General features: G+C 42.5%; 1 protein-coding gene across 1 annotated transcript in view; it reads right to left on the reverse strand.

Annotated features, from left to right (window-relative positions):
- Positions 1-10,117: 10,117 nt before the first annotated feature.
- Positions 10,118-21,586, reverse strand: part of LOC132382383 (protein unc-13 homolog C-like) — a 575,658-nt gene continuing 564,189 nt past the window's right edge. The window contains 3 exon segments of the mRNA XM_059952510.1: positions 10,118-10,497; positions 11,568-11,727; positions 11,836-11,928. Coding sequence (XP_059808493.1) covers positions 10,212-10,497; positions 11,568-11,727; positions 11,836-11,928 — 539 coding nt within the window. The 3' untranslated portion in view covers positions 10,118-10,211.

Consider the following 21,586-nt stretch of genomic DNA (forward strand, 5'->3'; position numbering starts at 1 on the left):
GGTATCAACTCAATCATTTCTTCCTGTGGCCCGGCAGAGTTTACATACCGGCAGAACAGCACTATTTCTTCAATATCACCTTTGTCTTTAGACTCGCCACAGGCAATCGAGTAGGCCGCAGCTGAATTGATGTCTTTAATTTGCTGTCTTGTGATGTCTTCTGCCATTTTTATGTTTCTGTCTTTGACAGTCTTTGCAGAGAGGGGCATATCCCTGATTTTCTGCCCAATTTCACTCGTTTTTAAAGTCTGTGAATAGATGTTCTGAAATCTTAATGAAAGATTCTTTTATATATTCACCATTTGTAAACTGCTTCCCGTGCAGTTCCTGAGCAGCAACAAAACTAGCATATGTAGTTGATTTTCCAGACTTCATTCACTTCTTGAAATGATTTTTGCTCAGATCAACCTTCCGCATCAGTTCCGAAACAGCTTTTTTTTCTCTCATCTCCATCCGGATATTTTTGAGCAAAGGGCTGCGTGTTTGCTGGAAATGTCTTGCGACTTTTGACTTTTTGTTGTTTGCTAGTTTCTCATTGCATATTAAGCATACCGGTAAACCAGTCTCGTCAGCACTGAAAGCAAATGAATCTGCCCATGTATCGTTAAACGTTCTGTTTTCTTCAGTCACTTTTCTTTTTTTAGAATTCTCCATAGTTAGCCTACCTTGGATCGAAAAATTAAAGAAATGTCAGACATTGGCAGTGGTGACGTATATTAATAGCAACAAAAAACACGTTTTATTTAGATTGTACAAGATCACCATAATCTTCAAATTTAGAATTACATTTCAAAAACTAACAAACCATCATAAAATACATTTTAATTAAATACTCATCATTCATTTTCCAAAGCCACAGGGAGCCGCAGCACAGAGATGAAAGAGCCACCTGCGGCTCCGGAGCCGCGGGTTGCCGACCCCTGGCCTAGACTGTGAGACAGCTCTCCCAACTTTGGCACAAGTCCCCTCTGACCATCTATGAACCCATGAATCCCACCATACTATTTTGCTCCCTTTTGCGCTATTTCATTATATTTTAGAAATGGATTGCAATTTTTCTTATTGTACTCTATTACTATCACAAAACAACAAATTCTGTAACATTTGTCAGGGATAATAATGCTGATTCTGATTTTGTACAATTCCATTCACGTAGGGAGTAATTCTGAGATTACAATATGGCCTTTTAACTCCCTAAATTCCCTTTGTAGGGCCTCAGCTCTTTTCCTGCCTATGTCATTAGTATCACAATGGGTCGTGACTCACACTCCTAATTCAGAATTTCCTCTGTTCACTCAGAGACATCCATGTTCCTGGAACAAGGGAGAGAACACAGCATCCTAGAGTCTCAGTTGTGACCACAGAAATACTGATCTGTGCCCCCTCAGTGAAGGGTCCTAAATGGTACACTTGTTTGAGAGGAGACTAGTCTCAGGAAACTCCTACATTATCTACTTTCCAGCCATGCCTTTCTTAATCTTATAAACCTCTGTCATGTTCCCCTCAGACTTTGTTGTTCCAGAGAAAACAACCCAGGTTTGTCCAACCTCTCTTCATAAACCCCTCTAATCTAAGCCTCTTCTGCGCTCTCTCCAAAGACTCCACGTTGTTCCCAGAATGGGGCAACCAGAATGATGCCAGTTGCAGACTAACTTCCCAATTGTTCAACTTAACCCCTCAACTAATAAAGAGACACATTCCATATACTGTACATACAAATCCAGAGTAACACACACAAACTCAGAACATATACTAGGAGTAGAATCAGGCCCTTTGGCCCATTGGCTCTGCTCTGCCATTCAATCATGGCTGATTCTTTTCTCCACTCCTCAGCCCCATTCCCCAGCCTTCTCCCTTTAACCTTTTATGCCATGTCCAATCAAGGACCTCTCAAGCTCTGCTTTAGATATACCCAATGACCCAGCCTCCACAGGTGCCTGTGATAATAAATTCACCACCCTATGGCTAAAGAAATTTCTCTGCATCGGTCTTAAATAGATACCCCTGAATCCTGAGGCTGTACCCTCTTGTCCTAGACTCCCCCACCATGGGAGATATCCTTTCCACATCTGCTCTGCCTAGGCCTTTCAACATTTGAAAGGTTTCAATGAGATACCCCTCATCCTTCTAAATTTCAGTGAGTACAGACCCAGAGCTATTAAAAGTTCCTCGTATAATAACCCTTTCATTTCTGGAATCATCCTTGTGAACCTCCTCTGAACCACCTCCAATGCCAGCACCTCATTTCTTTATGAGGAGCACAGAACACTTCACAATACTCAAGGTGATGCCTCACCAGTATTTTATAAAGCCTCAGCATCACATTCCTGCTCTTGTATTCTGGACCTCTTAAAAAGAATGCTAACATGGCATTTATCTTTTCACTGCTGACTCAACGTGCAAGTTAACTTTTAGGGTGTTTGGCACAAGGACTCCCAAGTTCCTTTACATCTCAGATTTTTGGAGGTTCTCCCTGTTTAGAAAATAGTCTGGACTTTTATTTCTACGATCAAAGTACATTGACCATGCATTTTCCAACACTGTATTTCACTTGCCACTCCCTTGCCCATTCTCCCATTCTTCATCGATCAGTTTCCACAAATGTATTACACATAAATAAACAAAGTAAAGTGTATAAATTAAATATTGTAAGGGACAGTACAAATTATCCAGTGACACATCAAATGCGTTGCAGCAGGGAGTTCAGAAGCCTAATGACATCAGGGAAGATGCAGTTTCCCATCCTGACTGCTCTTGTCTTTATGCATCGGAGTCTCCGGCCTGATGGTAGATAGACAAAGAGGATTCTAGATGGATGGGTAGATTCATTGATAATACTAAGGGCTAGGCGTGAGCAGTGATACAGATAAATGTACCCCTGTGGATAGTAGGGACACCCCAATGATCCTAATGTGCATTCTCACAGTCCTTTGTGGGGAGCTCTGCTGCAGAGCAACATATGCAGTGAGAGCCATACACTGCTGTACAGAGACATCTGGAGTGAGAGTAACACACTGCTGTAGAGAGACATCTGGAGTGAGAGCCACACACTGCCATAGAGGGACATCTGGAGTGAGAGTCACACACTGCTGTAGAGGGACATCTGGAGTGAGAGTCACACACTGCCATAGAGGGACATCTGGAGTGAGAGTCACACACTGCTGTAGAGGGACATCTGGAGTGAGAGCCACACACTGCTGTAGAGGGACATCTGGAGTGAGAGTCACACACTGCCGTAGAGGGACATCTGGAGTGAGAGTCACACACTGCCGTAGAGGGACATCTGGAGTGAGAGTCACACACTGCCCTACAGGGACATCTGGAGTGAGAGCCACACACTGCTGTAGAGAGACATCTGGAGTTGGAGCCACACACTGCCGTAGAGAGACATCTGGAGTGAGCGCCACACACTGCCATAGAGGGACATCTGGAGTGAGAGTCACACACTGCGGTAGAGGGACATCTGGAGTGAGAGCCACACACTGCCATAGAGAGACATCTGGAGTGAGAGCCACACACTGCCATAGAGAGACATCTGGAGTGAGAGTCACACATTGCGGTAGAGGGACATCTGGAGTGAGAGCCACACACTGCCATAGAGGGACATCTGGAGTGAGCGCCACACACTGTGGCACAGAGACATCTGGAGTGAGAGCCACACACTGCTGTAGAGGGACATCTGGAGTGAGAGCCACACACTGCCGTAGAGGGACATCTGGAGTGAGAGCCACACACTGCCGTAGAGGGACATCTGGAGTGAGAGCCACACACTGCCGTAGAGAGACATCTGGAATGAGAGCCACACACTGCCGTAGAGGGTCATCTGGAGTGAGAGTCACACACTGCCGTAGAGAGACATCTGGAATGAGAGCCACACACTGCCGTAGAGGGTCATCTGGAGTGAGAGTCACACACTGCCGTAGAGGGACATCTGGAGTGAGAGCCACACACTGCTGTAGAGGGACATCTGGAGTGAGAGTCACACACTCCCGTAGTGAGACATCTGGAGTGAGAGTCACACACTGCCGTAGAGGGACATCTGGAGTGAGAGCCACACACTGCTGTAGATGGAAATCTGGAGTGAGAGTCACACACTGCGGCACAGAGACATCTGGAGTGAGAGCCACACACTGCGGCACAGAGACATCTGGAGCGAGAGCCACACACTGCCGTAGAGGGACATCTGGAGTGAGAGTCACACACTGCCGTAGAGGGACATCCGGAGTGAGAGCCACACACTGCCGTAGAGGGACATCTGGAGTGAGAGCCACACACTGCCATAGAGGGACATCTGGAGTGAGAGCCTCACACTGCCGTAGAGGGACATCTGGAGTGAGATCCACACACTGCCATAGAGGGACATCTGGATTGAGAGCCACACACTGCTGTAGAAAGACATCTGCAGCGAGAGCCACCCACTGCTGGGGTGAGACATCTGGAGTGAGAGCCACACACTGCTGTAGAGGGACATCTGGAGTGAGAGCCACTCACTGTGGCACAGAGACATCTGGAGTGAGAGCCACACACTGCCATAGAGGGACATCTGGAGTGAGAGCCACACACTGCCATAGAGAGACATCTGGAGTGAGAGCCACACACTGCCGTAGTGAGACATCTGGAGTGAGAGCCACACACTGCTGTAGAGAGACATCTGGAGTTGGAGCCACACACTGCCGTAGAGAGACATCTGGAGTGAGCGCCACACACTGCCGTAGAGGGACATCTGGAGTGAGAGTCACACACTGCGGTAGAGAGACATCTGGAGTGAGAGCCACACACTGCTGTAGAGAGACATCTGGATTGAGAGCCACACACTGCTGTAGAGGGACATCTGGAGTGAGAGCCACACACTGCCATAGAGAGACATCTGGAGTGAGAGCCACACACTGCCATAGAGAGACATCTGGAGTGAGAGCCACACACTGCCATAGAGAGACATCTGGAGTGAGAGTCACACATTGCGGTAGAGGGACATCTGGAGTGAGAGCCACACACTGCCATAGAGGGACATCTGGAGTGAGAGCCACACACTGCCATAGAGGGACATCTGGAGTGAGAGCCACACACTGTGGCACAGAGACATCTGGAGTGAGAGCCACACACTGCTGTAGAGGGACATCTGGAGTGAGAGCCACACACTGCCGTAGAGGGACATCTGGAGTGAGAGCCACACACTGCTGTAGAGGGACATCTGGAGTGAGAGTCACACACTGCCGTAGAGAGACATCTGGAATGAGAGCCACACACTGCCGTAGAGGGTCATCTGGAGTGAGAGTCACACACTGCCGTAGAGGGACATCTGGAGTGAGAGCCACACACTGCCGTAGAGGGACATCTGGAGTGAGAGTCACACACTGCCGTAGTGAGACATCTGGAGTGAGAGCCACACACTGCGGCACAGAGACATCTGGAGTGACAGCCTCACACTGCCGTAGAGGGACATCTGGAGTGAGAGTCACACACTGCCGTAGAGGGACATCTGGAGTGAGAGCCACACACTGCCGTAGAGGGACATCTGGAGTGAGAGCCACACACTGCCGTAGAGGGACATCCGGAGTGAGAGCCACACACTGCCGTAGAGGGACATCCGGAGTGAGAGCCACACACTGCCGTAGAGGGACATCTGGAGTGAGAGCCACACACTGCCATAGAGGGACATCTGGAGTGAGAGCCTCACACTGCCGTAGAGGGACATCTGGAGTGAGATCCACACACTGCCATAGAGGGACATCTGGATTGAGAGCCACACACTGCTGTAGAAAGACATCTGCAGCGAGAGCCACCCACTGCTGGGGTGAGACATCTGGAGTGAGAGCCACACACTGCTGTAGAGAGATATCTGCAGCGAGAGCCACCCACTGCTGGGGTGAGACATCTGGATTTGGAGCCACCCACTGCTGTAGAGAGACATCTGGAGTGAGAGCCACCCACTGCTGAGGTGAGACATCTGGAGTGAGAGTCACACACTGCTGTAGAGAGACATCTGGAGTGAGAGCCACCCACTGCTGGGGTGAGACTTCTGGATTGAGAGCCACACACTGCTGTAGAGAGACATCTGGATGATTCCATGGAATGATGTCAAAGTCCATAACTCCCGGCACAAACAAGGCCCAGGAGAACACTGAAGCAGGTTGCAGCTGATACTCTGCAACTGGTTCAGTGTTGTCCTCTGATTATTGATCTAATTAATTCCTACATTCACTGCCACCACCACTCCCCCTGTTGATCTTTACTATATTCCACCAGTTATTGTATTACCAGCTCCGTTCAATCCACATTCCCTACTAGATGGTGAGGAAACTTGAAAATTTGGTGTATTTGGTCTCATATCCTCACTCAATCGAATTAGAAGTTTTTATTTGCTCGAGTGCTATACCAATTACACAATTCACAACCTATCTTCAATATTAGCACTCTATTATGGTTGATATTGTGTTCTGAAGTAAAAATAAAAATTATTTCAATTACCTCTATATAAGAATGTGTCCAAATATGTAAAGCTTCAGGAATTTACCAGGATGTTGCTTGATTGGAGGGTATAAGCTTTAAGGGCAGGTTAGAGAGTCTGGGACTGTGTTCAGATGCTGTGAGGAGAGCTGATAGAGATTTTAATAGTCTGAGAGCCATGGATAGGGCAGGTAGTCAAAATTTTATTGCCAGGGCAGAAATGTGAACCAGCAAATGCTGTGATTTTAAGATTGTAGGGGAGAGGCTTTTTTAATGCAGAGAGCAGTAAGTGCTTAGAATGAGTTACCAGAGAAGTAGTTTGTTGGAGTTTTTGATGGAGTTTAAGGGACTTTTAAATAGACACATGAATGTGAAGGGAATGGGGGGACAAGGAGGGTTCATCGTGGGCATCATCGTGGGCATCATCGTGGTCAGAATGGCATCTCCAACATTGTTCTGTTTTATGCTCTATGTTCTCAACTGAAAAGGTTTTATTTGCAAATGAACACAAGAGAACAGGAGGAGGCCACCAAGTCCTTCGACTCTGCCCCTCGTGGCTGACTTATATTGGCCTCAGCTCCTCCTCTGCCCACACCCCTCTACCCCTCTATCTGTCAAATATTTCTCCACCTCCACTTTAAATACTTCCAGTGATCCATTTCGCCACTGCAAGGGTGGAGAATTCCAGAGATCCGCTATCCTGTGAGAAAATAAATTTCTAAACATCTGTGTTAAATCAAAGTTCAAAATAAACTTATAATGAAAGTACGCATATGCTTTACCTTGAGATTCATTTTCTTGCAGGCACTTACAAGAGAAAATACAACAGGTTATAATGAAAAACAATACACAAAGACTGACAAGCAACCACTGTGCAAAAGAAGATAAATCATTCAAATAAGAACATGGATTGTAATGAGTCCTTGAAAGTGAGTCTGACGGTCATAGAATCAGTTCAGAGTAGCAGTCTGTGAGGTTATCCAAACTGGTTCCGGAGTGTAATCATTGTAGGGTTATAACTATTCCTGAAGCTGGTCATGTGGAACAGAATCTGTACCTCCTGTGCCATAGCAGAGTGAGAAGAGGGCATGGTCTGCATGGTAGGGGTCTTTCAGGATGGATGGTGCAGAGCCAACAACCTGTGTCTGAATGTGAACAAAACAAAGGAGATTGTTGTTGCCTTCAGGAGGGCACAGAGTGACCACTCTCTGCTGAACATTGATGGCTCTTCCGTTGAGATCGTTAAGAGCATCAAATTTCTTGGTGTTCACCTGGCGGAGAATCTCACCTGGTCTCTCAACGCCAGCTCAATAGCCAAGAAAGCCCAGCAGTGCCTCTACTTTCTGCGAAGGCTGAGAAAAATCCATCTCCTACCCCCCATCCTCACTACATTCTACAGAGGATGTATTGAGAGCATCCTGGGCAGCTGCATCACTGCCTGGTTTAGGAATTGCACCATCTCCGATTGCAAGATCCTGCAGCGGATAGTGAGGTCAGCTGAGAAGATCATCGGGGTCTCCCTTCCTACCATTACAGACGTTTACACTTCACGCTGCACCTGCAAAGCTAACAGCATTGTGAAGGACCCCACACACCCCTCACACAAACTCTTCTCCTTCCTGCCATCTGGCAAAAGGTATCGAAGCATTCGGGCTCTCACAACCAGACTGTGTAACAGTTTCTTCCCCCAAGCCATCAGACTCCTCAATACCCAGAGTCTAGACTGACATCTACATCATTTATTATATTGAAATTTGTCCTCTACTGTGCCTATTGCCTTGTTTGTTTGTTTATTTATTTATTTATTATTGTACTGCCCTGCACTGTTTTGTGTACTTTATGTCGTCCTGTGTAGATCTGTAGTCTAGTGTATTTTCTGTGTTTTACATTGTCTAGTGTGGTTTTGTGTTGTTTCATGTAACACCAGGGTCCTGGAGGAACGTTGTTTCATTTTTACTGTGTACTCTACCAGCAGTTTATGGTCGAAATGGCAATAAAAAGCAACTTGACTTGACTTGATCTTGTGGCTGTGCTCCATGAAAATGGTGGGCTGTATTCACTTTCTATAGTCGTTTCTGTTTCTGGCCACTGGTGTTTCCATACCAGGCCATGATGCAACCAGATGCAATACTCTCCACTAGAATTTTGTCAAAGTTTTTGGTGACATGCCAAATCTATGTGAACTTAAGACAGTAGAGGTGATGTCATGCCTTACATGCTGGTCTCAGGACAGAGTCTCTGATATGTTAATACTAAGGAATTTAAAGCTGCTGACTGTTTCTACCTCTTGAGGATTGACTCATGGATTTTGGCTTCTTCCTCTTGTAGTCAATAATCAGCTCTTTGATCTTGCTGATCTTGAGAAGGAGTGAATAACCAACCCCTTACCCCGTAGTTATGTCCTCTTGTTCGAGACTCTATCACTGCGTGAAAATATCCTAACATCTAACCTATCAAACCCACTGATATTATATATTGGAATAAGGTCACCTGTCATTCTTCTGAACTCCATAAGTACAGTCTCTCATCATAGGAATTAGCCTTTTGTACTGTCTCCAGTGTTACTGCATTTGGTAAAGTGAGGCACCCAGAATGTATACTGTACTCCATGTGAGTACAATTGCAACATCAAACACTGAACAAGTTTGGCACCAAATATTGTGATGCAAGACTGGAACTTTTCAATTCTTTATTGTACAATTGTTCACTAAGTATATTTACATGACACTCATTTCAACATCAGTGCAATACATCAGGATGTTGCATAATTACCAGTTGTTGAAAATGTTGAAACCATGGGGGATACAGCAAGAACAATATTACCATTTTATAAAGCAACATATACAACTGCATCATTGAAAATAGTAACAGCTTCACTATTTATCAGAAACATAGTAATTTTTCTATTCAAATCACCAAAACAGCCCATTGCTTTGTAAACATATGTGGCCTCTTCACGTGGCATAAAAAGTACTGAATGGACCTTGAATTCCTTTGGCAACTTCTGTAAATTAACAATGCCAGTTTGCTTATGAGCTGTTTCTCTTTAATAAAATTGATTACAATGTCAGCTAGTATCATCTTCACAGTGAAGTGTCAGAAAAAGAAATAAAACAAAGTTAATATTAATTGTTTTGCTCCTTTACGAGGAAGAATGGATCAGCCATGGTGAAATGGCAGAGCAACTTGATGGGCCAAATGGCCCAATTCTGATGATATATTTTATGGTCTATGGTCTTAATATGGACCAGTAATATGAAAAAATGGTAAATTAAGTGAAAATTGAAATGAATGTAAATGTTATGAATAGTTACTTCAGTATAAGTGTCTTAGTGTGGGGAAAATGCAACTTTCAAAAATGTAAAGTATACTAGTAAGTTTTAGGATGTAATTTAGCTGAGGTACATTAACATGCTCTGGAAAGACACAGCCCAACATTGCAGAAGTCAAGAGACAATGTCTGTCACAAATGAAGGACCAAATACTTAGTGTTAAAAACCACAAAATAGCAAGTCAGTGTTAGAATTTAATCATTTAGCAAATTGAAAAATAACATAAAATACCAGGAGAAAATTCCCTTGGGTAATCTTGATTTGGCACTTTATCATTAGAATGGACTGTCTGAGATAACATCCCCCTCATCTCATTACTGGACTTTGTAATTTTCTGCTCACAGCCGCACATTCAGATAAACATACCCACACATTGAAAACAGACATGCACTGAGGAGAATCCTGCTGCTGTGCAGATCTCTCCTCTGCTTCTTATGTGGTTTCTTCAGTAGACCTGGCATCTGATTTGAGGCGGACAAATTCTTTGGCCACTTCGTCATTGGTCCTCTGTGACAGTATTCTGAGAATTGTCAGGCCAGTTTCATCCATGTAAATGTTCTTGATGAGAGTGTACCACGACGCACAGCTCCCTTTCTCGGCAATATCCTTTAACTGGATGACCGTCAGTCCGATGATCCGGTCTTCTCTGGCAAAGCAGTAATCTTTCACCGTCACATGTAGTTCATAGAACTCTGGGCCACTCTCATTACTCAGAATGCTGCAAATACAAATAAATCTTCAGTTTGGGGATTTTCCCACCCTCCCTGTTGAGCCTTCTACCACATTTACTCACATCTCACTGACTCACAATCAGGTTTATTATCACTGACCTGAAGTGAAACCTGTTTTTTTGTGGTAACAGTACAGTACAAGGCCACTATAACTCATAGTTTGGTCTTGACTTTCAATGGCATATCAGGAGTTGCTGAGAGCTCTTCACTGCTTCCTGAGATCTCTGTCTCTTTCTACTTCAGAGGCACAATGGGCTGGTGATTCACTGGTGACACAGATGTTGATCTAAAGGGTCACTGCACCTCTATCACACTATCGATCTCGTGTCACCTGACTGAACAGCCATGCTGTGCCGTGTGGAGCACATGGAGTACATGGTAACTTTGTGACTGGGACCATAGGAGAGAGGCAAGGCAGCCCCAGGTCAAGCCACAGAGCACAGAAAGAAATCTGCCACCCCACCCAATCTATACTGACCACCAAACACTCCTTCATACTAATCCTATAAAATCTCATTTTCTTCCCAACATGTTCCCAAACCTAGAGCTGGACTGAGCCAAAAAACCTCCCATATTGACTATATTGCAAATCAGATATAAATTAGCTTTCACCACCCACCTCAACAAAGAGCTTCAATGTGTCAAAATACTACCGAAACAAGGTAACATCTAATTTTTCCAAATTAGACATCTTGATAACTCACAGGGAAAGTACCTTGGTTTTTAAAGATGGGCAGTTCTGTGCTCTGAACTTTTCATCCAATGGCTGAATACTGAGATTCCACAAATTAAAGCTCAGCCTTCAAGTCAACTACAAGGTTATGGGGTAATAGGAGGTTGTGCATTAACTTGGTTGGATTTGAGTTGAAAAGTGTCTTGAGTTTCATTAGGCGATTTCATTTTGGGCTAAATTTTTCTCCAAATAGTATACTTTGCTTTCTAGAATGTATTATCTTTGCAAACAGAAACCCTTTGAAGGAAACAGTTCAATTTCAAATGAACAATTAAGGAAATGTAACTAAGGAGTCAAACACAAAGGCTGAATAAGAACACTTACAAGTGAAAAGTCTCGTTGTATTTAGGTGACCAAACATTGTTTTTTGTCTTTGTGGCAAATTTTCTTTTCCTGTCACTGAGATTCGGTCCAATCACGTGAACTTCTACAAATGGTCGGAACATAGTTGTTGTGTGCCAGATTAGCTCATTGACAGCAACAACTGTAAGGAAAGATCAAAACTCTGATGGACTTCAAATTGTCACGACTAAGTCTGTTACATACTATATGGTGCATGGTTCATTGATACCAGATTAGTTTTGACACTTACTTTTAATTGTAACTTTATGTTCTCCAGTACCAGGGTGAGTGAAGAGGTCTACATGAATTGACACTTCTCCCACTGAGCCATTTGTAGACTGAACTGCAAAGATACGCAGTAAACAAGATGAACAAAATTAAGGAAAACTGAAATAACATCTGTAGATCTAAGCAGGGAAATTTCTAAAGCTTAGGTATAAATTCAATTTTGAAAACTCAAACTATAAAGAATCAATTAATCTAATTTATAAATCAATATTGTGCCAAATTTTGAGTCATTATTCCATCCATATGAACAGCACATAGCCAACAGCCTCAGCCTGGTTCAGTGCTAATGCTTCACCTGAACAACAACTGAGGATTTCAAGATGAATTGTGCAACATCTGAAATGAGACATCATTGTTGTGCATTTACTGAGTGACACTCAGGAGGGTTAAGGAACATAAAAGGGAAAGATTTGACAAGTTGGCCAAGGGAATGCAGAGCACAAAGATTTGAAAAATCATAATCAATCAGTGCAAAAGACTACCATGAAATTCTGGTTATTATAGTTAAAGTCTGTACACGTATGTGCGCTTGGGACTGGAAAATAGACAATATATTCTTCAGCAGAGGGACATAGCTCTATAATCATAGGATAGTTATAGTTTACATTCACCTCATGAAAACTTTAGATAATTCAACGAAGGACAAGATAGAGATAGCCAGCGTAAATTTCAAAATGGGTGACTGTTATAAAACTTCGTCAACACTTTCTGGAGTTTAACAGGCATGATAGAGGAAATACTGTTGATGTAGAACTTTACTTTGACTTTAGGAAAACTTTTGACAAAATATCATCTCAGTGTTCACTGGAGAAACCCAAGGATTTATAAATTGTAACACAAAAATGAATAGAGCAGAGAAGCTATTGGAAAAGAGAAACAAAAGGAGATGGAATGGGAGACAGCAGTTTCCACAAGAGATATTGACAGGCTAAGGAAATGAGCTGAGAGTGCAGTCTGAATTCAATGTCAGCAAGATTTTGGAAGTACTGCCGACTAAGTCTGATCCACAAAGACCATGTTGTCTGATCATACATTGCCTCACTGGTTCCAGGGATCTAGCTGTCTGACGCTTGATGAATAAATTTATCTACAGAATGACAATCACAGCTGAGTATTAAAATAATGGTAAGATATTTTGAGCACAGGAAAGACACAAAATAAAAAAAGACTTCATTTTATAACAGAAGTTCCAAAATTTTCCAACATCATTTTAGAAATACAATTTTAAGAAAGTTAACTACTCTAAGTTATGCCACCATCTTGCTCACGCTTATAGGGGAAATATTCAGTTTGGATCAGTGCATTAATTCTATATTTTCTGAAATCCTTCATTAAAATAAATTTCAGAAATAATGTATCACTAGCCCTTTTTGATTTCTTAATGTGGCATATATATTATCTTGGGGCCTAAGTGTATAGGACACTCAAAGCTGCTCTGCAGGTTGGCTCTGTGGTTAAGAAAGCATTGGTCTTCATCAATGGTGGAATTGAGTTTAGAGCCAAAAGGTAATGTTGCAGCTATATAGGACCCTGAACAGACCCCACTTGGAGTACTGTGCTCAGTTCTGGTCTCCTCACTATGTGGAAACCATAGAAAGGGTGCAGAGGAGATTTACAAAGGTGTTGCCTGGATTGGGCAGTGTGCCTTATGAGAATAGGTTGAGTGAACTCAGCCTTTTTTCCTTGGAGCAACGGAGGATAAGAGGTAACCTGGGAGAGGCATTGATCATGTGGATAGTCAGAGGCTTTCTCCCAGGGCTGAAATGGCTAGCAGAAGAGGCCACAGTTTTAAGGTGTTTGGAAGTAGGTACAGAGGAGATGTCAGGGGTAGGTGTTTTTTATGAAGAGAGTGGTGAGTGTGTGGAATGGGCTGCCAGCGACGATGGTGGAGGTGGATACGATAGGGTATTTTAAGAGACTCCTGGACAAGTATATGGAGCTCAGAAAAATAGAGGGCTATGGTAATTTCTCAGATAAGGACATATTCAGCACAGCTTTGTGGGCTGAAGGGCCTGTATTGTGCAGTAGGTTTTCTATGTTTCTATACAGGATGGGATCAGTAAAATTCACTGTGTAGGAGGGCTGGTTCAATCCTGCTCAGTTATAGACACAGCCTTGTTCACTGGCTTACAAATCCTGGAAATTCTAAAATATTTTATCTTGGAAAGTGATGTAAAAGTTTTCACTGGCCGTAAGTATATTCCCGTTGACAGAAAGCTGGAAGGGGTGATAGATGACTTCTCAAGATCAGTTCACACCACAAGGCCAAATGTAATGCTTCATCAAATACTGAGATGTCTCTCCTTAATCATACTCCATGTTGTTAGTTGAAGTAATGTGTTTCTACATATCGGAAATCCTGCAGTATTGTGAAGTCACTTGCACATTATTTCTCCGGATGAGCTCTGAGGGTTCTATTATTTACTGTCGCAGGAGTGCTGAACAACACCTTTTACTGCTGTGCAGTTGAAGTTTTTTTTATGTATTGTAATTGCCTGATAGGTTTAGAATATTTCTGACTGACTACTGACACAATCGTTCTGGAATAACGTTTTACAGTACATTCAGCTCCTTTCTACATGCTAACAAAGATACTTCCTGGGAGCATCTGGTAATATTTATTGATATTCAACTGCATTCATTAGTGATATATCCAAATGTTGGCATGACACTTGACAACATTTATTTCGAACAGTCTGAAAAGACATACTGTAGTACCTTTACACTGCCCTTTTACCTATTTTGCAAAGCTATACACTTCATATAGCACTGATCAGGCTTCACATATTCAGACAGCACATCCAACCTAAACTGAATCAGAATATTTTTAAATGTATTTAGATTACTAGTTCTTCTCTTTACCATCTTAAACCTTCAAAATGTCTGTTTTAGGACATATATTCAGTCAGATGCAAAGCAGGGCTATGTTTTCCTGGTCTTTTGGCAATCCTGCACACTTTCACTTTGTACAACTCCATCTTGCTGTTATCAATCAAGTTCAGGGAAAGACAGGAATATACTTACTGAAGCAAAGTAACTAGTCTGTCAGTTCCTTGAAATAACTATTTTCAACTGAACTCATTGTAAAGGCACAGACTATTTTCTAAACAGGGAACACATTCAGAAATTGTAAGTAAAAAGGGACATGGGTGTCCTTGTGCAGTATTCCATCAAGGTTGAATCAGTGCTCAGGAAGGTCCTTAGCATTGTCACTGATCCCTCCCATCCGTCCAACTTTCTATTTGATGCCTTACCACTGGGAAGGAGGTACTATAGCTGAAGTAGCTGGTTTACAAACAGAGGCAATGTGTAGTGACGAGAGGCTGTGATAGAGCAAAATTGCAATCAACAGGATGAGTTGCAACGTAAAAGGTGGACAAAATTGAAAAGGGTGAATACAGGACAGAAGGTGCTGTATTTGAATGCATTCAGTATTCCCAATAAGGTAGATGAACTTATAACACAGTTGCAGATTGGCAGGTATGATGTTGTAGGCATTACTGATTCATGGCTGAAAGAAGATTATAGCTGGCAGCTTAAGGATACACATTGTGTCAAAAGGACAGGCAGAAAGGCAGAGTTGATCTGTTAGTAAAAAACAGTGAAATCAAGTCATTAGAAATAGGTGACGTAGGGATGGAATGTGTTGCATCACTGTGGATAGAACCTAAGAACTGCAAGGGTAAAGAAGCCCTGATGGGAGATCTATACAGACCCTCAAACGGTAGTAAGAAAGTGGTCTACAAATTATGACAGGAGACAGAAAGTGCATGCCAAAAGGGGAATGCTACAATTGTCATGGGAGATTTCAATATGCAGGTAGATTGGGAAAATCAGGGTGGTACAGGATTCCAAGAGGGGGAATTTCTAGGGTGCCTATGAGATGGCTTTTTATAGCAGCTTCTGGTTGAACTCCCTAGGGGATCAGCTATTTTGGATTGGGTGTTGTGCAATGAACCAGAATTGATTAGAGAGCTTAAGTTAAAAGAAACTTTAGGGGCAAGTGAGCATAACATTATCGATTTCACCAGGAAATTTGGAAGGAGAGTAAGGGGAATCAGTGATTCAACCTGTAGAGGCATGAGAGAGGAGTTGGATTGGAAAAGACCACTGGTAGGGATGACGGCAGAGCAGCAATGGCTGGATCTGGATCTGGAAGTACATTCCAAAGGGGAAGTAGTATTCTCAAGGAAAGATAACACAACTGTGGCTAACTAGAGAAGTCAAAGCAACATAAAAGCCAAAGACACAGCACATATTAGAGCAAAAATTAATGGGAAGTTAGAGAATTGGGAAGCTTTTAAAATCCAACAGAAGGCAACTAAAAAAGTCATTAAGATGAAATATGTAAGTAAGTCAGCCAATAATATTGAAGAGGATATCAAATGTTTCTTCAGATACACATAGTGTAAAAGAGAGGTGAAAGTGAATATCCGACTGTTGGAAGTTGATGCTGGAGAGGTAGTAATGTGGGACGAGGAAATGACGGATAAACTGATTAAGTATTTTACATCAATATCTGCTGTGGAAGACATCAGCAGCATGGTGGAAGTTCCAGATGTCAGGAGTCATAAAGTGTGTGAAGTTACTGTTACTAGAGAAAAGATTCTTGAGAAATTGTAAGGTCTGAAGGTAGTTAAGTCACCTGGATAAGACGGTGTACACCACAGGGTTCTGAGAGGGGTGTCTGAAGAGATTGTGGAGGCATTAGTAATGATCTTTCAAGAATCAGTAGATTCTGGACCGGTTCCGGAAGACTGGAAAATTGATAATGTCACCCCACTCTTCAAGAAGGGAGAAAGGCAGAAGGCAGGAAAGTTGTTTGACCTCAGTAGATGGGAAGGCATTGAAATCAATTATTAAGGATGAGAACTCAGGGTGCTTGGAGGCACACGATAAAGTAGACCGTAGACCAGGCATGGTTAAACTACAGCCCGTTAAGCTTTTTAATCCGGCCCGCAAAACTTGATGAAATTATATTAATAAACCTTGTTAACGTTTTTTTCCCCGCAATTCTGGCGTTTTCCCAATAGATGACACACTCTATATACATTGACCTTTGTTGAGGTGCAGCGTATTACTCCACATTTGCGCTTTACTCTTTGTTCGGCTCGACCTATTTGTGTGAACAGGCATTCACAAGCCAGCCACAGATCCAAGTTAACTGACCAACACCTCAGATCCATCCTGAGAATTGCCACAACAAAACTAAATCCAGACTTTGATGCGCTGGCTAAATAGGGAGACCAACAACACTGTTCCCACTGAAATTAAAAATAAGTTTCTTCATTGTGTTATGTAAAAAATGCATTTGAAAATATTTTTTTCAATAAGTCTTACATGTTACATGTCATTTCTGTTAAGTGATGGACATGAGTAGTGTGCAGGTGCACGTACGTTCTCAAAATAAAAAATGCGCTCCAGATCAAGTAACGCGCTCCGCATACTGGTGCGCTGTCACTGTTCTGTCCTCGTGCTGGTCGTTGTTGAGTTTTGGCACAGGGGACAATTGAATAAGAAGGAGCAGGACAAGTAGACCTGCATCTCCTACCGTTTTTGAAATAAAGACAGTCAGGAGGAGAGTGATGATGATAATATCTTGAATGATAACAGAATTTTCAGTGCTTTAAAATAACTGTAACTATTAAAAAAAGCTGTATTTTATTCATTTAATTTTCAGTGTTTTAAAAGTCATTTCAATAAATAGCTAAATACCATGGGACTTCAAAGACAGATATTTTGTTGTAATGCATTTGTTCATTTTCAATTGAAATTAAAGCACATGTTTTCTACATATCCCATGATATTTTATTTTCTCTTATGAGGTGTATTACCAAAACACTCCGTCCATCTGCTCCTGGTCCGGCCCCCCTGTCAAATTTTAGAACCCTTTGTGGCCCACAAGTCAAAAAGTTTGCCCACCCCTGCCGTAGACAGTATGATTTTCTCAAGGGTAAAACTTGTCCAACTAATCTTTTGGAATTCTTTGAAGAAATAACAAGCAGGATAGACAAAGGAGAATCAGTTGACATTGTGTACTTGGATTTTAAGACATGGTGCCACACATGATGCTGCTTAACAAGTTTTACAGGGAAGATTCAAAGATGGATAAAGCAGTGATTGATTGGCAGGAGGCAAAGGGTGGGAATAAATGGAGCCTGTTCTAGTTAGCTGCTGGTGACTAGAGGTGTTCCACAGAGGTCTTTATTGGAACCGATTCTTTTTACGTTATATGTCAATGATTTGGATGATGGAATTGACGACTTTGTTGCAAAGTTAGCCAATGATATGAAGATAGGTGGAGGAGCAGGTAGTTTTGAGGAAGTAGAGAGGCCACAGAAGGATTTAGACAGATTAGGAGACGGCAAAGAAATGGCAGATGGAATACAGTGTTGGGAAGTGGCCATACACTTTGTTAGAAGAAATGGAAGGGTTGGCTATTTGCAGTACGAGAGAAAATACAAAAAACTGAAGTGCAATGGGACAAGATTCCTTGTGCAGGATTCTCTAAAGATTAATTTGCAGGTTGAGTTGGTGGTGAGGAAGGCAAATGCAATGTTAGCATTCATTTCAAGAGGACTAGAAGATCAAAGCAAGAATGTGATGTTGAGACTTTATAAAGCATTGGTGAGGCTTCACTTGGGAGTATTGTGAGAAGTTTTGGGCCCCTCATCTTAGAAAGGATGCGCTGAAAATGAAGAGGGTTCAAAGGAGGTTCATGAAAATAATTCTATGATGGTTCTGGGCAAGTACTCACTGGGGCTTAGAAGAACAGGGGGTAACCTCACTGAAATCTATTGAATAGTGAAAAGCCTTGATGGAGTGGATGTGCAGAGAGTGTTCCTATGGGAGGAGAGTCTAAGACCAGGGGATACAGCCTCAGAATAGAGGGGTGCCCTTTTAGAACAGAGATGAGGAATTTCTTTGTGAATCTCTGGAATTCTTTCTCACAGGCAGCTGTGGAGGCCAAGTCTTTATGTATATTTAAGGCAGAGGTTGATAGATTCTTGATTGGTCAGGGCATGAAGGGAGGGAGAAGGCAGGAGATTGGGGCTGAGAGGAAAATTGGATCAGCTGTAAGGAAATAGCCGAGCGGACTCAATGGGCCGAATAGTCTAATTCTGCTGCCATATCTCATGTTTTTATGGACTATCGCAACAGGACAAGAACTGTTAGGATGGGAAAAAGCTACTTCCCCCAGGACATAAGCCGACTGAACTCCGTCACCACCCAGGTCTCATCATATGAAGCACCAGCAGAGTTATAATATTTAGGTTTTAACGTGTTGTAAATACACCTTTTTACCGTTAATTTATTGTAGCAATACTACTTTATCTGTTGTAGAGTGAGTTATATGTATTGGGTTGTGCACCTTGGACTAAAAGAATTTTGTTTGATTTGGTGGTATCCAAGTATAAGGTTATATTGAACTTGAATTTGAACTTGATCAAATGCAATGTTAGTATGTATTTTGAGAAGACTAGAATGTAAAAGCAAGGATATAATGCAGAGGTATTACATTTGTCAGACACACTTGGAGTATTGTGAGTAGTTTCATGGCCCTTATTTAAGAAAAGGTGTGCTGGGATTGAAGGGGTCCATTGGAGGATCATGAGGATGATCCTGAAAATGAAAGGATTAACATTAGAGGAGAGTTTTATGACTCAGGGCCTGCACTCAATAGAATTTAGAAGAATGGGGGCGGGGGCATCTCAATGAAACCTATTGAATATTGAAAAGCCTCCCTAGACAGAGCAGACATGGAAAGGATATTTCCTATAATGTGTGAGCCTCAGACAAGAGGGTGCAGCCTTAGAATTCAAAGAAGTCCCTTTGAAACAGAAAGAAGAGGAATTTCTTTAGCCAAAGGATGGTACATCTGTGAAATTCATTGCCACAGATAGCTGTGAAGGCCAAGACTTTGGTCTTTGGATATATTTAAAGCAGTGGTTAATAGATTCCTGATTAGTAATGGCATCAAATGTTATGAAGTGAAGACAGGAGAATGAAGTTGAGAGGATTAATAGATCAGCCATGATGGCATGGTCTCATTCTGTTCTTATGTGTTATGTTTGTGTGGTCTTATACAGTTTATAGATTATAAATATATTCCAAGTGCAACGTTAGCATAGCGGTTGACATAGTGCTATTACAGCTCAGAATGCTCCGGAGTTTCGAGTTCAATTCCAGTGCCATTCTGTAAGGAGTTTCTGTGTGCCTTCCTGTGGAAAACATTGACTTTCTGCAGGTCCCCTGGTTTCTAGCCACAGTCCAAAGACACAGCAGATAGGTTAATTGGTCACTGTAAGTTGCCCTGTGATCATGTTGGGGGTTGCTGGGGTGACTTGAAGGGCTAGAGTACTACACAAATGGAGTTTAATGCTGAGAAGTGTGAGGTTCTACATTTTGGCAGGAATAATCCAAATAGAACATACAGGGTAAATGGTAGGGCATTGAGGAATGCAGAGGAACAGAGAGATCTAGGAATAACAGTGCATAGTTCCCTGAAGGTGGAGTCTCATGTAGATAGGGTGGTGAAGAAGGCTTTTGGAACGCTGGCCTTTATAAATCAAAGCATTGAGTACAGAAGTTGGAATGTAATGATAAAATTGTACAAGGCATTGGTAAGGCCAAATTTAGAATATTGTGTACAGTTCTGTTCACCGAATTATAGGAAAGATATCAATAAATTAGAGAGAGTGCAGAGACGATTTACTAGGATGTTACCTGGGTTTCAGCACTTAAGTTACAGAGAAAGGTTGAACAAGTTAGGTCTCTATTCATTGGAGCGTAGAAGGTTGAGGGGGGATTTGATTTAGGTATTTAAAATTTTGAGAGGGATAGATAGAGTTGACGTGAATAGGCTGTTTCCATTGAGAGTAGGGGAGATTCAAACGAGAGGACATGATTTGAGAGTTAGGGGGCAGAAGTTTAAGGGAAACACGAGGGGGTATTTCTTTACTCAGAGAGTGATAGCTGTGTGGAATGAGCTTCCTGTAGAAGTAGTAGAGGCCAGTTCAGTTGTGTCATTTAAGGTAAAATTGGATAGGTATATGGACAGGAAAGGAGTGGAAGGTTATGGGCTGAGTGCGGGTAGGTGGGACTAGGTGAGATTAAGAGTTCGGCACGGACTAGGAGGGCCGAGATGGCCTGTTTCCGTGCTGTGATTGTTATATGGTTATATGGTTAAAAGAAAACAAATAACACTTGACATGAGTTATATAAGTAACTTTAAATATCTTTGATGCAAAGGGTTGCTCTCACCTTTACTCCACAGGTACATTGGCATCCATGAATGAGCAAGACAGGAAATAAAACTGTAGTTGTGCAGAAATGTTCACTCACTGTCCCCGTGTGAATGTGTTCACCACAGTACTTCTTTATCTCAGCCTGTGCTGAGTCTTAAAACAGTGCCTTTTTGTGATAAGATCCAAGCGACCTGGCAGATCTGTTTTAGGAACAGATTGACATTCACTGGCTTGGGGAATATATGTTAAAAAGATGCTAATGTGTTAACGTATTCAGGCAGTTTTCTGGCATGTGTCAAAGCCAGTCCCTACGACGTGTGAAGTGGCCAAATATCTGCTTTTATGATCACTCCCTGTCACAAGCATGGACTCGGCCAAGAGCCCTGTGTGCCTCAGCAATGGACTGCAAAATGTGTTCAACATTCACACTCATGAGTATGCACGTTCCAGCCAATTGGTGTTTCA

Source organism: Hypanus sabinus, chromosome 28 (genome assembly GCF_030144855.1).
Source record: "Hypanus sabinus isolate sHypSab1 chromosome 28, sHypSab1.hap1, whole genome shotgun sequence".
NCBI lineage: Eukaryota > Metazoa > Chordata > Chondrichthyes > Myliobatiformes > Dasyatidae > Hypanus > Hypanus sabinus.